The 19,233-nt window shown below is 40.7% G+C and overlaps 1 protein-coding gene across 2 annotated transcripts; it reads left to right on the top strand.

The window, feature by feature from the left end:
* Positions 1–1,978: 1,978 nt before the first annotated feature.
* On the top strand, positions 1,979–12,976 carry LOC120063161 (ras-related protein Rab-35). 2 transcript variants are annotated; one of them, XM_039013359.1, is made up of 6 exons: positions 1,979–2,351; positions 5,600–5,650; positions 5,818–5,941; positions 10,066–10,190; positions 10,553–10,677; positions 10,853–12,976. In XM_039013359.1, exons 1-6 carry the CDS (start codon positions 2,255–2,257, stop codon positions 10,979–10,981), a joined length of 651 nt encoding a protein of 216 aa, XP_038869287.1. In that variant the 5' UTR covers positions 1,979–2,254; the 3' UTR covers positions 10,982–12,976. The 2 variants fall into 2 exon arrangements, with proteins under 2 accessions (XP_038869287.1, XP_038869288.1); XM_039013360.1 differs by having other exon boundaries at positions 1,982–2,306.
* Positions 12,977–19,233: the final 6,257 nt, after the last annotated feature.

Genomic DNA, 19,233 nt, shown 5'->3' with positions numbered 1-19,233 from the left:
GCCACAGACTTAAAATAAATGTCATGGAAAATTTGCACAGGTCTTATTTTCATGATTTCTATATTAATTTGCTTTCCAAAGCTAATAAACATTTGGAAATGTGAACAGCATTTTGTATTCCTAGTTGAATTAGTTAGGGAGCGTAAACAAAGTACCAACTTTTTTTCACATTTGAATTTCAATAGCTCCTTGGTCATGTGACCTGACCTCAAACAAGGTTCAGAATGTACACTCAGTGGGCCTACACATTGCACACCCTTTAGTTGGTCCATTTTCATCTCGCACGTTTTACATGAATTTTTCAAACTTTCTCATTTCAATAGCTCATTGGTCATGTGACCTACTGGACTCAAACAAGGTTCAGAATGTCCACTGACTACCCTTCTATATTGCACACCCTTTAATGTGTCCTTTTTCATCTCACACGATTTTACATGAATTTTGTCAACTTTAGAATTTCAATAGCTCCTTGATCATGTGACCTACTGACCGACTAGGTTCAGAATGTACACAGTGGGCCTACACATTGCACACCCTTTAGTTTGTCCATTTTCATCTCACACGATTATGGTGATGCCATTTGTTTCCCTTTCTGTGATGATTTCAGCCTGCCAATTTGTTGATTTCAGTCCTATTTGATGGTAAAGTTCATACTTCCCCTTTAGGATATGAAGGGGGCCATTCAATCTTTTCATGTTGATATCTGTAGAAGTACAGGTGACCCTGAACATGTGGCAAAAGGAATTTAGAAAATTGCCTGCACAGAAGCAGAGTTAGAGCACAACCTGTAAACTCATGTTATCCTTAGGGAGAAACTCTGTGTCAAACTGTATAAACCGGCGGGTGCAACTAGAATAACTCTGGCTTATTCACCCTGACCTCTCCCTGATGACCCCAGTTCTTTTTTGACTTCCCGGAAGACCAGGCCTTGGGGGGCGACCTGAGGCCGTCGGCCTATTTTAATAACACCCGCGGACGTCTAGTAAGGAGCCATCCATTTGCCATATGGAAATTAAAAAAATTCATGTGAAATCATGTGAGGGAAATGGACAAACTAAAGGATGTGCAATGTGTAGGCCCACTGAGTGTACATTCTGAACCGTGTTTGAGGTCAGTAGGTCACATGACCAAGGAGCTATTGAACTTCTAAAGTTGACAAAATTAATGTAAAATCGTGTGAGATGAAAATTGACAAACTAAAGGGTGTGCAATATAGAAGGGTAGTCAGTGGACATTCTGAACCTTGTTTGAGTCCAGTAGGTCACATGACCAAGTAGCTATTGAAATTTTTAAGTTTGAAAACGTCATGTAAAATCTCATGAGATGCAAATGGACAAACAAAAGGGTGTGGAATATATAAATCTTGTCAGTGGATATTCTGACAGCAGTTGAGGGTTTTAGGTCACATGACCAGAGAGCTATTGAAATTCAAAACAAAGAAAAATGATTGTAAAATCACCTGAGATTAAAATGGACAAACAAAAGGTTGTGCTACATATAAGGCTACTCAGTGGATATTCTGAAAGTAATTTGAGGGTTGTAGATCATAAGACTAAGGAGCTATTGAAGTTTGAAATGGACAAACAAAAGGGTGTGCAATGTGTAGGCCCATTAAGTGTGCATTATGAACCTTGTTTGAGGTGTGTGGGTCACATGACCAAGGTGCTATTGAATTTCAAAAATTAAAATGAATAATTTAATATAGTGCAAAGAAAAAGTGTGTCTATGCCATCGGGTTAGCTAGAACCAGTTTTAGGAGTAATGGTTAAAGAGCTATTGAAATTTGAAAAATATGATTCGTCACTATGTTGACGGTCCCTAACTGCTGTTGGTGGAAGTAAGGAAAACTACAGACGAATATCCAATCTGAATCTGTCTTTATATCAGTGAGTTATTCGGGAACAAATTGAAAGCTGCCAACCTGAAGTCAACAGCACCCTGCATCAATGGGCCCAAGACTTTGTCGTGCGTCTGCGCAGTGATTCTGGGTCGCGTAAGGGTTGGGTGCAGCCACCACCAGACAAGGAAACTGAGTTCCGGCTATTTGTAGCGTAGGGAAAGTATTGCTGACACCTCGAATCCCCGAGAAAAAAGCCGCCGGCTTGGGGGCTAGCAATTGGGCATAGGGGGGGTAATCATTCTAATTCATATTGGGGGTAGTGCTTGTGTACGACAAGCCAAGGGTTCGGACAGCAAGTCGATAAGAAGAGCATAGTAAACGGCAAAAGGCGGGGGTAACCCACCAACTACCGGCATGGCCAGGGACTACGATTACCTATTCAAGCTGCTCATCATCGGTGACAGTGGTAAGCGAATACCGGGGATGCGTAACGGGAAATGGGCCTCTCCAGGTATTTACACAATGAGTCGCAGAAAAGTAGGTCGAGGTTCCTAGCGTGATTTTGGACTCATGTTTAAGTGAACGTCACTATGTGTAGTTTTAAAAATGCACAGCAATATTTTGGAGAGAGAGCGGTGACACTTGCGCTGAGGTGTGCATCGCTGGGCATGTCAGCCGATCAGGCCAGATATTGCACGATAGCGTCTAGTACTGCCACACTGGGACGAATTCCATCCATTTTAAGGTGTTTCTGTTATTTAGCGGAATATTTTACTAACTAGCTATTATGGTGTTGCAAGTATGTATATTGTAGCTGAACATTTGACTTATTTCTTACAACTTGCCAAGTGTTGTTAGCTTGCTAGCTAACTTGCCAGTCAACGTTAGCTATTGGATCCTATTTTTTTGTTAGCCCAGGAGCTAGCTAACGACTAGGTAGAAAGCTAGCCTCCCTTGAGTTGACAACCAGCTACTCTGGTGTTATCCTGCTGTGAGCTGGCTAGTTTACGTTAGGTGGTTTGTCAATGTAACGTTAGTTAGAAGAAGAAAAAACATTTCAGCAGCGTGTTCCCTGTGTGAAGGAATGTTAACTATGACAAACTAGCAATATTTATGTGATACTGATTGCATCAAGCGCAGAGTTGTTTACAATGAGCCCTGAATGATTTCTAGATGATCCCCTTGCATAGGGCCCTCAAACTCAACTCTGGACCTCGAAGCCAGTTCCACTGCGTTTTTTAATTGTTCCCCTCGAATCAGGGACTTATTTAGACCGGGAACATCAGGTGGGTGTAATTAATTATCAAGTAGAACAGAAACCCTACACGGTGTGGAGCCTGATGGTTAAGAGTTGAATATCTCTGCCCTAGGGCCTAACGTTAGTAGACCAATAAGGAAGGAATTTAAATGGTTTTCTATCAAGATCCAACTAAGTGACTGAATTCCATAATATAAGGTATATTAAAAACCATACTACCACTTCATTTGCAGTTTTTTCCACCTCCATGTTTATTTTAATTCTAGAGACTGCTGCATTCATGTGAAAACATACATCTACAAGCAACATTGCATTTCCAACTCCACAATCCTTTTGACGGTAAAGATCCTTTCAGCCATTGACACTCCCAGTCCTGGCACTATCCCATCAGCTGGCTGATCACAATAGTGGGCAAGACAGCAGCCCTTTTACTACCACAGACACACAGGGTGCTGTGTCCCCTTGGCTGCAATCTGGAACCAGTATTGGTACCGCTGTTGTGAGATTCAGGGAAGATTGAAACCAATGCTCAAATGAGAGTCCTGACCCCCCCTTGTCTCAGACAGAGAGCCTAAACATTAAATTGCTGCCCAGATAGATCTGACATACAGGGTTTAGGAGCTCTGATCAATGGTCCCTTTCTGCACCTCTTGGTCCTCCGGCAGGTAATTGGTCAAGGAAAACCAGTATTTGGACTGACAGAGGTCCACCTCACCTGTAGCTGGTGTTTTCCATGACAACAACAAAGCAGAAACCAACTAGCACCCACCCAGGCTACTGTGCTTCACCTTTGTTACCTGGCCTAAATATAGTACTGGGGATTTGAATAACATGTACTGTATTTTGTGGCTTTTGCTTATTGCCCTGGACAGTCGTTTTTACAAGTGAGCAGGCAATGGCCTATATCTTCACCACAGGTACCTAATATGACTGCTTAAGTACTCCTTCAAAGACAGGGCTGCACTGATAAGTCTTTCCAAGTATCACTGAGGGATGTTTTACCAGTCAGACCAGATGTGGACATGCCAGGTACCAGAGCTTCAACGGGTTTCTTCTCGACTCACTCAGTCATTGATTATGATTCCCTGTTATCAAGACTGATTGATGAGGCCGGGACGATACCAGTATTGCGATATATTTTTTCCATGGCAACACGAAGCAGATAACTCTTTGGTCCTATAACAACCTGCTGTATGGAAAATATTGTGTGCTTTAGCTTGGAAAACAAATAAATGTGACTCTGGACGACAACCTAATGATTTCTTTCCAACATTAAGGCTGTTTTCTTAAAGAAGTTAAATCCGCTTTGTGTTTTGTTCCCTTGCCATGTACTAACGAGTATCGCAATACGGGTATCGTCCCGGCCCTACTGACTGACTAGGCTGTCCAGTCCATCATTCAAAACAAAGAATGGTTTTCCTGGCATACAACGGCCTGATTTTTAAAAGATGATAATGACATAGCCTATATGGTGATCTGGTTCTGCTTTGTCTGGGTAGCTGGAAGAGCATGACTGAACTCTTATTATCCCCCTGATTGGACATCAACAGGGAGGAATGTGTGATGCAGTAGAGCCCTGGGATTCCCCAGATGCTCTCTGTGTGAATGTTAGGCTTATGAGAGTTGTACTTGTCTTTGATGTGGTTGTTAGTGGCCTGACAGGTGACAGTGTTGTTTAAATGATATTCCACCCGCATATAGGACACTATCTCTGTTTCTTGTAGCTGCCAGTAATGTTGAGTCTGGTGAACGAATGAAACTCCAGAGAGCGATCAGAGGGATTTGTTTTCTGATGGGCTTTTAACTCGGGACCAATCAACCGCAGCCAGACACGATCACATTACCTTCCGCTAGCAACTGATCTGAGCTGTTAGTCCCTCCTCCTGAACTCACAATTCAACTCTGACAGTTTTGCCAACTCACCTGACGGTTAACTAGCCCACCTGTCTGTGCCTCTTGGGGATTTCGCTGAATGTGTTATCTCATTGCTTATTGGTTGACAATACAAAGTTATTAGCAAAACCGTCCCGGGATGTTATGGTCTGTACCTGACCTGCATCATTTGTATCAAAACTATACCTCTGTTATTGTGATTTTTAACCTACTAAAGGTAATGCAGAGTTCAGCTATCACTGTCTTTATACAAGGCTACAGTAGATAACATGTATTTGTCTGAGTGCCTGCTGTCAAGGGCTGGCTGTCTGACTGTGCTAATTTACCTATACCAAAGAGGTCAGGAGACACACCAGCCTATTTGTATGTGGTTATGTACCTCTGTTATTCTTCCTTGCCATTTTATGATTAGAGAAAAAGAGCTGTGGAAATCTGAACTCTTTACAAAACAACCCAAACTTAGATAAATCAAAATCTTCTTTCAAATGAGCTTTCTTCTAGAAACCTCTGTGTAGCCTAACTGTCATAATTAAAGGGTGGTAAGAAATCACATCTCCTGCCTAGCTTGTTGTAAGCCTTTTTAACCTGACTCAACCTGTCCTTTTCAGGAGTGGGGAAGAGCAGTCTCCTCCTGCGGTTTGCAGACAACACATTTTCAGGTAAGAGTAAATGTTACTCCTAACCCCCCCCCCCTAGCAGGTTATGAGTCATTTGGTCTGTTGAATTTGAACAACTGTCCAACTTGCACTGTGTACAGTGAGTACTTGCCTTGCAAATCAAACACTGGGTCTCATAACCTGTTTTTTGTGTGTGTGTGTGTTTGCAGGTAGTTACATCACCACGATTGGAGTGGACTTCAAGATCCGGACAGTGGTGATCAATGGGGAGAAGGTGAAGCTGCAGATCTGGGATACGGCAGGACAGGAGCGCTTCCGCACCATCACCTCCACGTAAGTACAGGAAGAGGCAACGCTCACTTTCACACTGGGCTGTTAGCAAGACTCACACATGCCCCATTGACCATGCAACATTCTAACATGTCAACTGATATTCAGGGGATATTTTACGATGCCAACTTTTTAAGATATGTTGAGCAAGTACTTCTCAAAGACATTTAAAATAACACCTGTGCTCTTTTTGGAAACTGATGGAATTCTCCACAGAGCCTAATTACACATTTTAGTAACAGGCATGTTTTAGTCATACAGAATTATAGGACTGTAAAGATTGGAGCTCAATGCCTCTCTCACTTGGGTGTCATCCCCATTGATTTGCTTCACCTTGTTATATTTACTTAATTTGTACCAATGGAATTTCATTTTTTCCTTGTCCTTGCCGTCACTCTCCAAATGTTCACATTTTCTATCCGTTGTGTACCTTGGCTGCATGTTTGACAGATAATTACTCCTGTGCAGTGTGGAGTCTGGGTTTCTTGGGACACCGGTATTGAGCTGGCTGTCAAATGCATCTTTTTTTTCTTGTAATGTGCCAAGTGGAATATGGTCACGTCATTGCCTTTTTTTTCAATTGTGGACACAAATTACAAGCAAAAACAGAATTGGAAGACATTCCTCTCTGAATTCATATACGTTTTTGAACTATGGCTGGTATCTTCTCTCAAGTGAGGACTTTCTAAGCTGAAGTGGATGAGTGTGCCCAGTCATTCTCCTCTCTGTCATGAGAAATAGGTGTAGTGATTAGAGGTGGACCGATTATGATTTTTCAACGCCGATTTAAAAAAATAAAAAATAATAATAAAATAAAAAATGGACCAAAAAAAGCCGATACCGATTAATCGGACGATATTTATTTTTCTTTTTTTATAATAATAATGACAATTACAACAATACTGAATGAACACTTTAAAATTTTTACTTAATATAATACATCAATTTAGTTTCAAATAAATAATGAAACGTGTTCAATTTGGTTTAAATAATGCAAAAACAGTGTTGGAGAAGAAAGTAAAAGTGCAATATGTGCCATGTAAAAAGCTAATGTTTAATATGTTCCTTGCTCAGAACATGAGAACATATGAAAGCTGGTGGTTCCTTTTAACATGAGTCTTCAATATTCCCAGCTAAGAAGTTTTAGGTTGTAGTTATTATAAGAATTATAGGACTATTTCTCTATACCATTTTTATTTCATATACCTTTGACTATTGGATGTTCTTCTAGGCACTATAGTATTGCCAGCCTAATATCGGGAATTGATTAGCTTGAAGTCATAAACAGCGCTGTGCTTCAAACATTGCGAAGAGCTGCTGGCAAACGCAGAAAAGTGCTGTTTGAATGAATGCTTACGAGCCTGCTGCTGCCATCCACAGCTCAGTCAGACTGCTCTATCAAATATCAAATCATAGACTTAATAATAATATAATAAACACACAGAAATAGGAGCCTTAGGTCATTAATATGGTAAAAATCCGGAAACTATCATTTCGAAAACAAAACGTTTATTCTTTCAGTGAAATACGGAACAGGTTTTAAAAAATATACTTGTGTATTGATTTTTAAGAAAGGCATTGATGTTTATGTACATTGGTGCAACGACAGTGCTTTTTTTCGCGAGTGCGCTTGTTAAATCATCACCCGTTTGGCGAAGTAGGCTGTGATTCGATGATAAACTAACAGGCACCGCATTGATTATTTGCAACGCAGGACAAACTAGTTAAACTAGTAATATCATCAACCATGTGTAGTTAACTAGTGATTATGTTAAGATTGATTGTTTTTTATAAGGTAAGTTTAATGCTAGCTAGCAATTTACCTTGGCTCCTTGCTGCACTCACATAACAGGTGGTCAGCCTGCCACTCAGTCTCCTCGTGGAGTGCAATGTAATCGGCCATAATCGGCGTCCAAAAATGACAATTACCGATTGCTATGAACTTGAAATTGGTCCTAATAAAATCGGCCATGCCGATTTAAACGCTCAACCTCTCGTAGTGATGAGTAGTCTGTGTTTCTGAACAAGAATGCCGTCACTCAGGAAGGTGGACTAAAGGTCTGTGAGCTAGTCCTCATTACAGCACCTTACAATCATCTGACTCACACTACTCTCAGTTTGACATGGACAGCACACCGTCTAAAAACTATTCACCCCTTTGGACTTTGACGAGGACTGTACAGACCTTTGACACTGTTTGGCTTTGATTGCCTGGGACTATGAAAGAGTGGAGAAAGTAGAAACCTTGCCGCCATTCACTCAAAAAAATAAAAGGTTTTGAGAAAGAGAGGCATTTGAACCTGTTGCTTTTTTTATTTTTTATTTTATTTATTTTTTCTCTCAAAACCCTCTGGAAAATATGCCGAATTACCCTCAAACAGAGCTGCTGGTTTTCCTGTGGTAAACCTCCTACAAGTCTACAGAATGCAGTCAGTGTGTCTGGAAACCTGGCTGGCTGTGTGAGGAGAGAGGTAGCGAGTGCTGCTGGGTTGTTTTTTGCTGATTGTTAATTGTGGAGAAGTAGTGGCATGGTGCCTCATTAGGCCTAAGTGCATTTCAGTGGTCAGCCCAGCCAGGGTGTGTTTAGCGTTATGTCTGTCAGTCACAGTCCATAGCTGCCATATGTCTGTCTGAATATATGTCTTTGTAGTGGACAGCAGCCTGTGTGTGGTGGAGGAACTGCCCCTGTGCCTGTTGCGTGTTTCTGGTTCTCCATTCATCTGTGTAGAACGCCCCGCTGACTGGTCCGTTACTGCTGGGCTGTGTGTGACAGACGAAGCTTCTGTCTGGCCAATGCAATCACACACACACACACACACACCCAGACACACACACACCCCCCTTTGAAAGCTGTATATTGTGTGTGTGTGTGTGTGGTGCACTGCAGTCAGAGGGGGGATGCCCCCTCTCTTGTGGCCTACTTTTCAGACATTGTGGGGGGGGGGCAGGTTTTCATGAATACTGTGGCTGTCCTCTACTTGCATGTCTGCAATTCCCCTCCATGTATATCTCTCTGTCATATTCCTGTGATAAGCATCAGCTCTGGTTTCCTGCCGACCGCTGCCCTACCCTGCCTCAGACACACCCCTTCCTGCTCTCATGATTTCAGGACACTAATAGGGATTATTGAACTCCAAGCAGCATGTGGAGTTGGTGTATATGTAATAGGCTTTCAGTTCATGTTGGCTGTTAGAGGGTGACGAAAGGAAATAGATTATTGTTATATTGTGCCATTTATTGTAACAGGTCTGCGTCTATCCCCAATTCCATTCAGCCGTGGGACGATTAGTTCCTTCAGCGGATGGTCATGGGCTGGAACATGGATATAAATAATTTGTATACTGCAAATTGACCGCAATAACAGAAGTAGTATTTGACAAAAAACTGAATAATTTCAAACATAGATTACATTGGGATATGATCACATATGTCTCTCTATTTATGCGTGGGAATACTTGAACAGATTTCCTATATTAAAATCACTGAATTCATTTACTGGTGATTTATAGTCTTATGTTCAAGAACAAATCACTGAATATGTCCCGCGGGCCATCTACTGGGGGGAACCCTGGTCTATGGGATCAAAAGGAAGCATTTCTACTTCATGTGAGAATGGGTAGTCCTTCAAGCATACTTTTGGCTTTGTTAACATCAGTTTGTTGGGATTGATTGAAAATCTCATGTGTGTTTGTAATACAGGTAACTGCCAAAATAAAGGAAATACCATCATAAAGTGGTGGTGGAAAATGCTGTCTCAGGCGTCGCTCCAGAATCTCCCATAAGTGTTCAATTGGGTTGAACTGGTGTTGAACTGGTGACACACACCCTATGCTTCTTTGAGACCCCCCCCCCCCCCCCCCCAAACTCACTGAGATCTCGTCTAGGCAAAATGATGGGCAACTGGGCAATCTTTTATACATTACCCTGAACATGATGATGCTAATTGCTTAATTAGCTCAGGAACCACAGCTGTGTGGAAGAACTTGCTTTCAATATACGTTATCTGTCATTTATTCAAGTGTTTCCTTTATTCTGGCAGTTCTCTTTGAGTTGGGCTCCCCCTAGTGGACATGAAATGTGTCAAAATGCTGACCTCTCTCTCTCTCTCTCTCTCTCTTTCTCTCCAGATACTACAGGGGAACGCATGGGGTCATAGTGGTATATGATGTCACGAGTGCCGAGTCCTTTGTCAATGTGAAACGATGGCTACATGAAATCAACCAGAACTGTGATGATGTGTGTCGAATATTAGGTGAGTCCAGTCCACCTGTTTCAATGACCTTTACCCAGTGCAGTGTTGTTGCATCAGGGACCCTTGCAAGGCCTTATGAAATCCATCCAGACATTAAAACAAAATATTCAAAGATATGATTAACTTAGTAGAACATTAACTCGTTTTTTAAAAGTAATTAGAAAAATTTATTAATTTGCACGTTTCACCCTGTCTGCATGTGTGGGGGTTCACGTGGTTCTCTGAAAATGACGCAGAAAGTAAGAGTAAATTTTTTGTCGGGAAATGCTCACTGGAATCTGGGAAGTAATAAAACAGACTTTATAGTCCCTACTTGGAGTTGAGAAAGCTCAAATGGTCTTCCTATTCGTATTCTTCCTCAGTGGGAAACAAGAACGACGATCCCAACTCAAAGGTGGTGGAGACGACTGACGCACAGAAGTTTGCAGAGCAGATGGGCATCAACCTCTTTGAGACAAGTGCAAAAGAGAACATCAATGTTGAAGAGGTGGGTCAGGGGTCCTCTGGTATAAGTAGTGGAAAGTTGAAGGGGTGGAGTTGTTCATGGGACATGGGCTTGAAGGCGAGGTTGTTGCTTTTAGTGGAGGGAAAGAAAACAAGCTCTCATCCTAAAAATGTTAGTTGATTGTGTTCACCATGTTTTTTTTGTCTTTTCCCCACAGATGTTTAACTGCATCACAGAGTTAGTGCTAAGAGCCAAGAAGGAGGTGCTGGCCAAGCAGCAGCAGCAGCAACAGAACGACGTGGTCAAACTCTCCAAGAACAGTAAACGAAAGAAAAAGTGCTGCTAGCGAACTCAAACCCCAATCACAAAGACCACCAGCGTCTGCCTCAGAGACGGCACATGGGATGGGACTCCAAGCATCTAAATTAAGATAGATTTAATAAATATACAATGAAAAAAATTAATTAAAACGGTCCCCTTTGAACGAACAAACAAATCATGAAGACTTAACTAAAAATGTACAGATTATATTAGTCAGATCAAGTTTTATTTGGAATTCAGCAGATGGGCAATATTTAAGAGATCCTCCTTTCTTGAAGGATCTGCAAGCTGAAAACTGACGGCCATAATGCTCTGATTTCTATATGCGTATACAAATATTCTTACATCCGTATCTATTTTCTCCTTGTCATTCCACTTCACACGGGACATTACGAGCCAAGTGAAACTCTGCATCTGAAGAGGAGGACTCACTTTTTCGGATGATACATTTTTTTGGGGTGGGGGCAGTGGGTGTCGGTTGTTGGAACGGGTCTAAATGAAAAACTGGATGGGGTATGAGGGAAGGGATTCACAACCTTTTGTACATTTTTTATTTTGACTTTTCAGACATCTTTATTTACCACGGTTCATGATCAGTTGGTGTGAACTAATTTGTTTTTGACTTAATGGGGGAAAAATGATGATTGATGGGCACCCTTTAGCAACCAATACAATGGACAGAATTGGTGACTATCTTCTTAGTTTATTTTTTCACTTTTTTTTTGCCAAGCTTTTTCTCCTCCCCTTTGTCCTATAGTAATGTCGATCGATCAGCCAACGACCTGTTCAGAGCAGTGAACCACTCCCATGGCCCGGGGGACACAATGCTCTGCCATCTACCACTCATTGCAGTCTTATTGTGCACTAAGTTTGCTTTTAAAAGAAAATCTTCCACTTTTTTTTAATAAAAAAAAAAAACAATGATACTGCCAATATGTGATGTGAATGAAAAGTGAGTTCTTTGGCTCTCCCTGTTGGACTGTTGTGATAGAGGCCCACTGGGCGTAGTCGTTTTGGGTTAAGGCCTGGGTAACTCTCGGGCGGCGGGGGGGGGAGCCCAGCGCTGCTCTCTCTAACCACACTTCAGCCACAGGCCTCCCTATTCCCATGCACCAAACACCCTCATATCAGCACCTCTTCACAGCTATGGATTCAACCCCCTTAGCTTTGGTCACTTGTGGGGCATTGTAATGATATTGGACATCTTTATCATCATTACAGGGTGAATTTGGTTTGTGCCAGGACTGTGTTGACAGGAAATGGGAGTCAGTGCACTAACCCTGTACCGTTGCAAACTGGTTAGCCATGTGTGTTTAACACGAAACACTTTGTTTGAAGGGGTATGTATATGTTATCTGACATGCATGTAGTATTCATAAATTGTCCAGGACTTTCAGCTTGCAAGATATTCTGAACTGTTAACACATGTTTATGCCTGGTCGTGTCATGCTTTTATCTAGGACTTGTCACAATCTGGTTACCCATTCAACTGAAGTGTTACTATCCAGTGTTCCGCTTGAGTGTGTGGCAGGCGGGCGGTGTGACAGGTTCCTCTCTGGGTCTGCTATGGGGGACCATTAGGGATGGAGAAATGGAATCCCTGGCCTCAGCCCTCTCCTACACACATCCGGGCCCCGAATACCTATTCCTCTGCTTGAGGATAGCTGAGGTGGTCATGATGTGGAGCTGGGAAATCTGTGACCCTAACCAGACGACCATTGGGGTGGGGCACATGACAGTGCCACAACCTGAGCGTTGGGTGACACATGCCAGGCAGTGGAGAAATGGTATCAAATCTGACTGTATGATTTCTATTCATTGTGTATATAAAAAATATTTGTGTTTATTCAGTATATAGAACATACACATTCGCAACTGTGCATGTATTGACATGCCTCGTGTGCTATGGTTGAAACACACTTATCAGCAGTGGTTGGCTGTACACTGGAGAAAAGAGATGTACTATTCAATTTCCCTACATGAATTTAATCAATAAACGTTTTAAAATAAATATTTGACACATAACGACTGCTGTCTTTTGTCAATGATTTGAAGCTTGGCCTTGATTTGTTTTGAACTTCTTGCTTTTTGTGAATAAAACTATGGAGGAATTGTGCCACTTGAATGTGTCTTAAAGCTGTTTTATTGTTGTTGACCACAAGGAAACTACTATACTCGGTGTAGATCATTCATTTACTTAGAATATGAGTGGCATGGTAAATGGTGTTTTGTCCATAGACGGCAAGGTGTTTTTCTCAATACATGGAGAGAAGCCAAAGTAAGTAGTAACTCTACCAAGATACTTTCTTTCTGTCCCCATGTATTTTTTTCACAGTGGCCCCCACATATAGAATAATTGTTACAAAAATCCATTCTGAGTTAGTGTTTTGGATATTTTATCCCCAATACTAAAAATAGTAATTTGCTATGAATATAAAACCATACTCTTTTACATTTCCAGCCCCATAATAAACATTATGTACCTCTTTATGAAATTCTCATCGATATAGATAAACTAGTTTGTCATTTCATATGTACAATATGTGAACGAGTATGCATATTAATGCGTAAATTAATATATACTTAAGCATATGTAACCTGTGTCAAATCACATAGCTGTCATTCTCACTTACCATTTCAAACTGTCTTTGTTTCTAAGTTCACTTGTGATCTGAGATCGTGCCTTTTAGTGTCAAGACTACATTAAAGTCGCCATCTTATTTAATGACCTTATAAATATTACTCTTACAACAGTGTGCATTATCCATATTCAATTGACTGGAGCAGGGTATATAGTCCCTTACCATTACAGAAAAGCTTTAATGTGTCAGGAGAGAAAGGGGCAGCTGTTTAAGTTCAGTACCACATTAATTTATGAAGGCTAAATGGCAACGGTGTCATTATTGAAGCTTGTCCAATAATGAGGTTGACAGAAAGCTATGTTTCTTACCCTATGGTGGTGAGTCAGGGGGGAAATGGGTGTACTGATACAAAAAGAATCCATTTCAAGACCCACAGATTCCCACATTAACTCCCCCAAATGACCATGGTCAATGCCTTATTTTCAAAGGTTCCAAATAGTTTGGCAACCCAAACAATGTGTGTCATTGGTAAGTGAAAAAGGACAAACACTGAGATGAAGTGAAATTCCAAAGAACATGACCCATAAGGACAAGCAGGTGACACACTCCATGGAATGTCTGCTTTTTACACAACGTGCACACACAGACACACAAACACTCAACGCAGGAGAACAACTCTTCCCACAGCATTCAGGCTGATTAACAGTAAGATTGAGGACAGGAGACACACTTTAAAAAGAGTATTCAAATAGAAAATTAAAACAATACAATTGACAGTAATTTTGGACATAACATATACATGAAGAGTACATAACATTAAACTGAAAAAACTATAACATGGATGTAAGTAACTAGCAGGCCAGAGCCCTTGAACGTATCCCCTCTGAATGACCAGAACGGCCAAACTTTTCTACCAGAGGCCACGCCCAGGAACACCAGAGGTCTATACTACAAAGAAGGATTCATGAATTGACCAACTAACTTTGTTAAACAACCAGAAATAACTTGATTTTCTGCTCCATTAAGAAAGCAAATCTTAGATATGTGTTTTTGGTTAGGTTAATTAGACTGTGCCCATTTTATGGTCATCTTTCTATTTTTCGTTTGAGTTATTTCAGAATATTTGTTTGCCAAATTAGCTGCCTAAGCCATAGAACTTATTTTGTAGTATACCCCTCTGGTGACAACAGGCCATGAGGCTGAGTTCAAGACCTCTGGCCTGTTACATTACTACAGAATTTTGTTTTTCTCTCCAAAAAGACAAGGATATGAGAAAACTTACATTCTGGTCATAAGTGTTGTTTGATCCCGTTCGTAATATAAGTTCATGTTTGATCCATGTTCAACCAACCCTAACTTAGCATGCAGAATAACTTCTCATCACTCAGTTCTGAGGCTGCAGTCTAACTGTGTGTGGTTGGCTTAATATCCACTATAATCATGCAGCTAGTCAGTACCTATCAGAGCTGACTGGCTCCTGGTGTTAGACCCACTTAACCATCCTCTCAGATCAATACAACACCACAGCTGCTTAGACACGGATTCCCAAACTTTTTTACTTCATGACCCACTAATTGAGGTGTCTTTTGAGTCGCGACCCACCATAAGGGTTGAGCGGTGCAAAAACATACACAGACCAAATTTCCTGCAATTCTATACATCTTGCCATGGAGCTGAAATAAAATGCAATTTTAAAACTAATTTCCTGCAATTTTTCATGGAGCTGAATCAAATATTGCTGTTTTAAAGCCAATCTTTCTGCAATTCTATACATTTTGCCATGGAGCTGAGAGAAATGTTTTGCAGTTAATGCAAATATTCTGCATTTCTACACATTTTGACATGGCTAATGCTGTGTTCATATGCTCAAACATTATAACAAAATCAATGGGGCTTTAATTTTGTTGATTCCAAGTTCTCAAAGACTATAGACTATTATTAAAAAATATATAGGTCCCTTATCTTTTCTACGTACTTTCTATTTGGTTGTAGTTGTTAAAGTTGACACTGAAAGTGTTTTTCCATTCCTGAAAATGTATATATATATAAAATATAATTTATAATAATTATGCAATGCACCAAAAATTTAAGCTAACGACCCACCTGGACCCCTGCCCCGACCCACACTTGCTTAGACAACAGACAGAAAGGCAGACCTCGCTCTTTTAACTAGATAATGAGTTTGTTTTTGCAGCCTGGCTGGGCTCAATTCAAATTGAAGGTAGTCAATTCAGGAAGTGATTTGAATTGCAAATTCTTAAATGTAAAAACTTTTGAAATAAATAGCCTCAACTTTTTTTCAGTTTATTGAGAAGTCATTGAAAATAACTGCCCTTTTTTTGATTATTTAATTGGAATTGTAGTTTACCTCCTGAATTGACTGCTCTCAATTCGAATTGAACATCTCTGAATCAAACATCGGTAGACTTGAGTATAACTCAAACTTCAACAACATTCAGTGAATTACGTGAAAGTTAGAATTACTTATTACAAAGACAGAACTGAACAGTCACATGTAGAACTTATAATCTTCACCCTCCACAATAAAAATACATGAACAATTATAGTTTTTTAAACAAAAAAATACGAGATTTCCATTGAAAAAGGTATGCATTTATAAATATATTGATTTCATCCAAACCTACTCTCAACTCTTTAAAAATAATAATTCTTTGGGTTGATCCTAACCAACAACCTTACCAACTGAGATGGCGAGAAGATATCTGCATAAGTTTGCTCAGGTGCTCCAGATATGACTTTCCATACATAGACAGAGGTCAGAGGACTGTGCCACTCTCATTCTTAAACACGCCATGACGGTTCGAACGCATCACATTTATCTACACACACACTCTACAAATATGGAGTCACAGATACAGTCACCTCCAAAATGATTGGCACCTTTGATAAAGATGAGCAAAAAACATGTATAAATAATACAAATACCAAGCTATATTGTATGCAAAAAAGGAACATACTAATACAATATTGCTCAAGGAAAGAGATTTTGTTTAACAAGTAAAAAAAAAAAAGTATGTGTCAAAATTATTGGCACCCCTAAAGATTGCATTAGCATTCTACTTGTTTAAGTTAATCTCAGTTAAAGGAACTGTGTTGTGGCCTTCCATGGCTTCCTGTTTCACTGGGGTAGAAAAATGAGGTAACAAACATGTAAAATCCCTTTGTCATCCATCACCACGAGGAAAGGCAAATGGCTGTTGACTTTCATAAATCAGGCAATGGTACAAAAAAACTACTGAAAACTCCACTATACCACTTACCACTATTATGGACACAATGAATACGTTTAAAACCACTGGAACAGTGGTAAACTTGCCTGGTAAGACCCAAGTGTATCTTGTACTACGCACATTGAGGAAGATGGTTCGGGAGGCAAAAAAAAAGTCCAAAGGCCACAGTTGGAGAATGACCGAACTTGGTCGCGTCTTGGGGTCACCAATTCTCCAAATATACAATTAAACGCCACCTCCTTTATTGAGAGCAACCAACAATAGCAAATGCCTGGAGTTTGTTAAATGGCATTGGCACTTGAATAGGAACCGGGTGCTATGGTCGAATGAGATTAAAACAGAGCTCTTTGGCCACGCACACCAGTGGTGGGTTTGGCCTCGAATGAAGGATGCATATGCAGAAAAGAACCTCGTACCTACTGTAAAATGTGGATGAATCTTTCAAGGTTCTGGAATGATCCTGTATGGAGGAATGGTCTCATAAAATATTATAGAAAAAGGATAAGTGCTGTTATCCTCACAAGAGGGTGCACAACGTATTGAAAATAGTGCTAATAATTTCGACACCTATCTTTTTGAGATTTTTTGTTAATTACTTGTTGAACAATATTTTTTTTCTAAGCAATTGTATTACTACAAAATAATATATTTTTCACATTTATTGAGCATACAATTTTTGTATTATTTATTTTATACTGTATTTTTTGCTCATCTTTATCAAGGGTGCCAATCATTTTGGAGGTGACTGTTTGTCTGGTCTTTATGGAAGCTTGAAAATGAAGTGTCCACTATCATAAACTTTGAACCAATGGGAATGGCAGTAGACCTTCTATATTACTGTGTTACTATAGCTAAAGCACTCTGTAGGCCCTGTCAATAGGTTTTCCTGTGAAACTGGATTGGTGGTACCTGACTGAGTAGGTTACTAAATCAATATCATCTACATTTGTGTTCCAATTAATGGTAATTTGACAATTAACTGTAGCACAATATGGATGCCTTTGACTTGCCAAAGTTAGGCACTGCAGACGTATTATTGAGAGACCGTTTAGACTTCTCCTTTCTCAAGCTAATGTAAACAGTTCGGAGTATTTGGTCAGCTAGGAGGAATATACATGATGATGGCCATTGTACAGACAATGTTTGAAAATACTTTTTGTACGTCAAACGTATGCAAAACGTGACATTCTAACTGTAGAAAAAGTCCACCTGGATAGAGGCTGCAGCCAACGCCAGCGGCCCAGAGATTTATTCAGACGTCAGAGACTAACAAGAGGCCTGTGTAGAAATGTCCATTGACCTGAAACAGTCCTATAATCACTTTAGATAGGCTGGTTTTCATACATTCAGTGCTTGGTAAATGTAACTCTCCCTTGGTCATGCACTGGTTGCTCAGTCAGTATTGAGTATCTGATGTAAACTTATGATTGATATGCATAAAGTGCTATGTTTATGGATTTACTGTGGCTTGATCTATACATTTATACTTCACTGATATTCAAGGATGGACATTTGGTGTGTTGTGTTAACTCTATTAACCAATGCTATGGCACGACCATAATTGTAAAGTGCATACCAACCGAAAGAAATCCATCTATTGGATTGATTGGGAATAAGGCCTCTGTAAATCCCTGAATATATGAATAAAGCTGAGAACATGTCGGAGTTAGCTGCAACAATGCTGCTTCCCAACCAGAGGCTGGTTCTTATCCCTCAATTAATGTTCCCTTACCCAGATCCCTGTCCCACTGTCCTAATCCCTCCACCCCAACGCCTTGGTGAGTCCCGTATTGAACACCCTCTCCCCAGACACCTTGGCATGTGGCAGGGCACAGGAGCCAGCCCTACTGCATACATACACTCCCAGTCTGGGGCTTTGGAAGTGGGGTAGAGACACTGGGAGGCACTACTGGGGAACCGTCCTCTTTGAAATATATGTAAGCCCAATGGGTGTTTATGGGATGGGAGCCAAGACCTCTGGATGTGTAAACGCTCACACACATCACACTGAATGTGGATCTAATGTGGATCTAGCGTTCATCTGTTGATCGTTCAGTGCACTGTGTTTTAGGGACCACCCGCTATAGACGTCTGACTGCCGACATTTTCCACATGTAAAATCGGTGAGCACTCGGTTCTCAAATTACGTTCAGAGGTGCCAAGTACTCTCGGCCAGAAAGCACTACTGGTGTGAGTGAGCCCTAACAGTGTTGCTCACTCCTTATTTAAGTGCCTTAACTCTCTGTTTCAACATCTTTAAGGTAGGACATGATGGGACAGATAAAGTGCAAAATGACCCTTGAACCTCTTTAGCCCCCCCCCCCCCCCCGTCTGATAGTGTGTTTCACTGCCACTCAGTCTTTGCCTTTATTTTCTCTACATCTGCACTCTATTTGAATTATTATTTTTCTCTCTCTCTTGCTTACTCGGGCCAGTCCAGAGGC

This window comes from Salvelinus namaycush, chromosome 18, assembly GCF_016432855.1.
Source record: "Salvelinus namaycush isolate Seneca chromosome 18, SaNama_1.0, whole genome shotgun sequence".
NCBI lineage: Eukaryota > Metazoa > Chordata > Actinopteri > Salmoniformes > Salmonidae > Salvelinus > Salvelinus namaycush.
The sequence above is the reverse complement of the archived record's forward strand: the minus strand, read 5'-3'. Positions and strand labels throughout refer to the sequence as shown.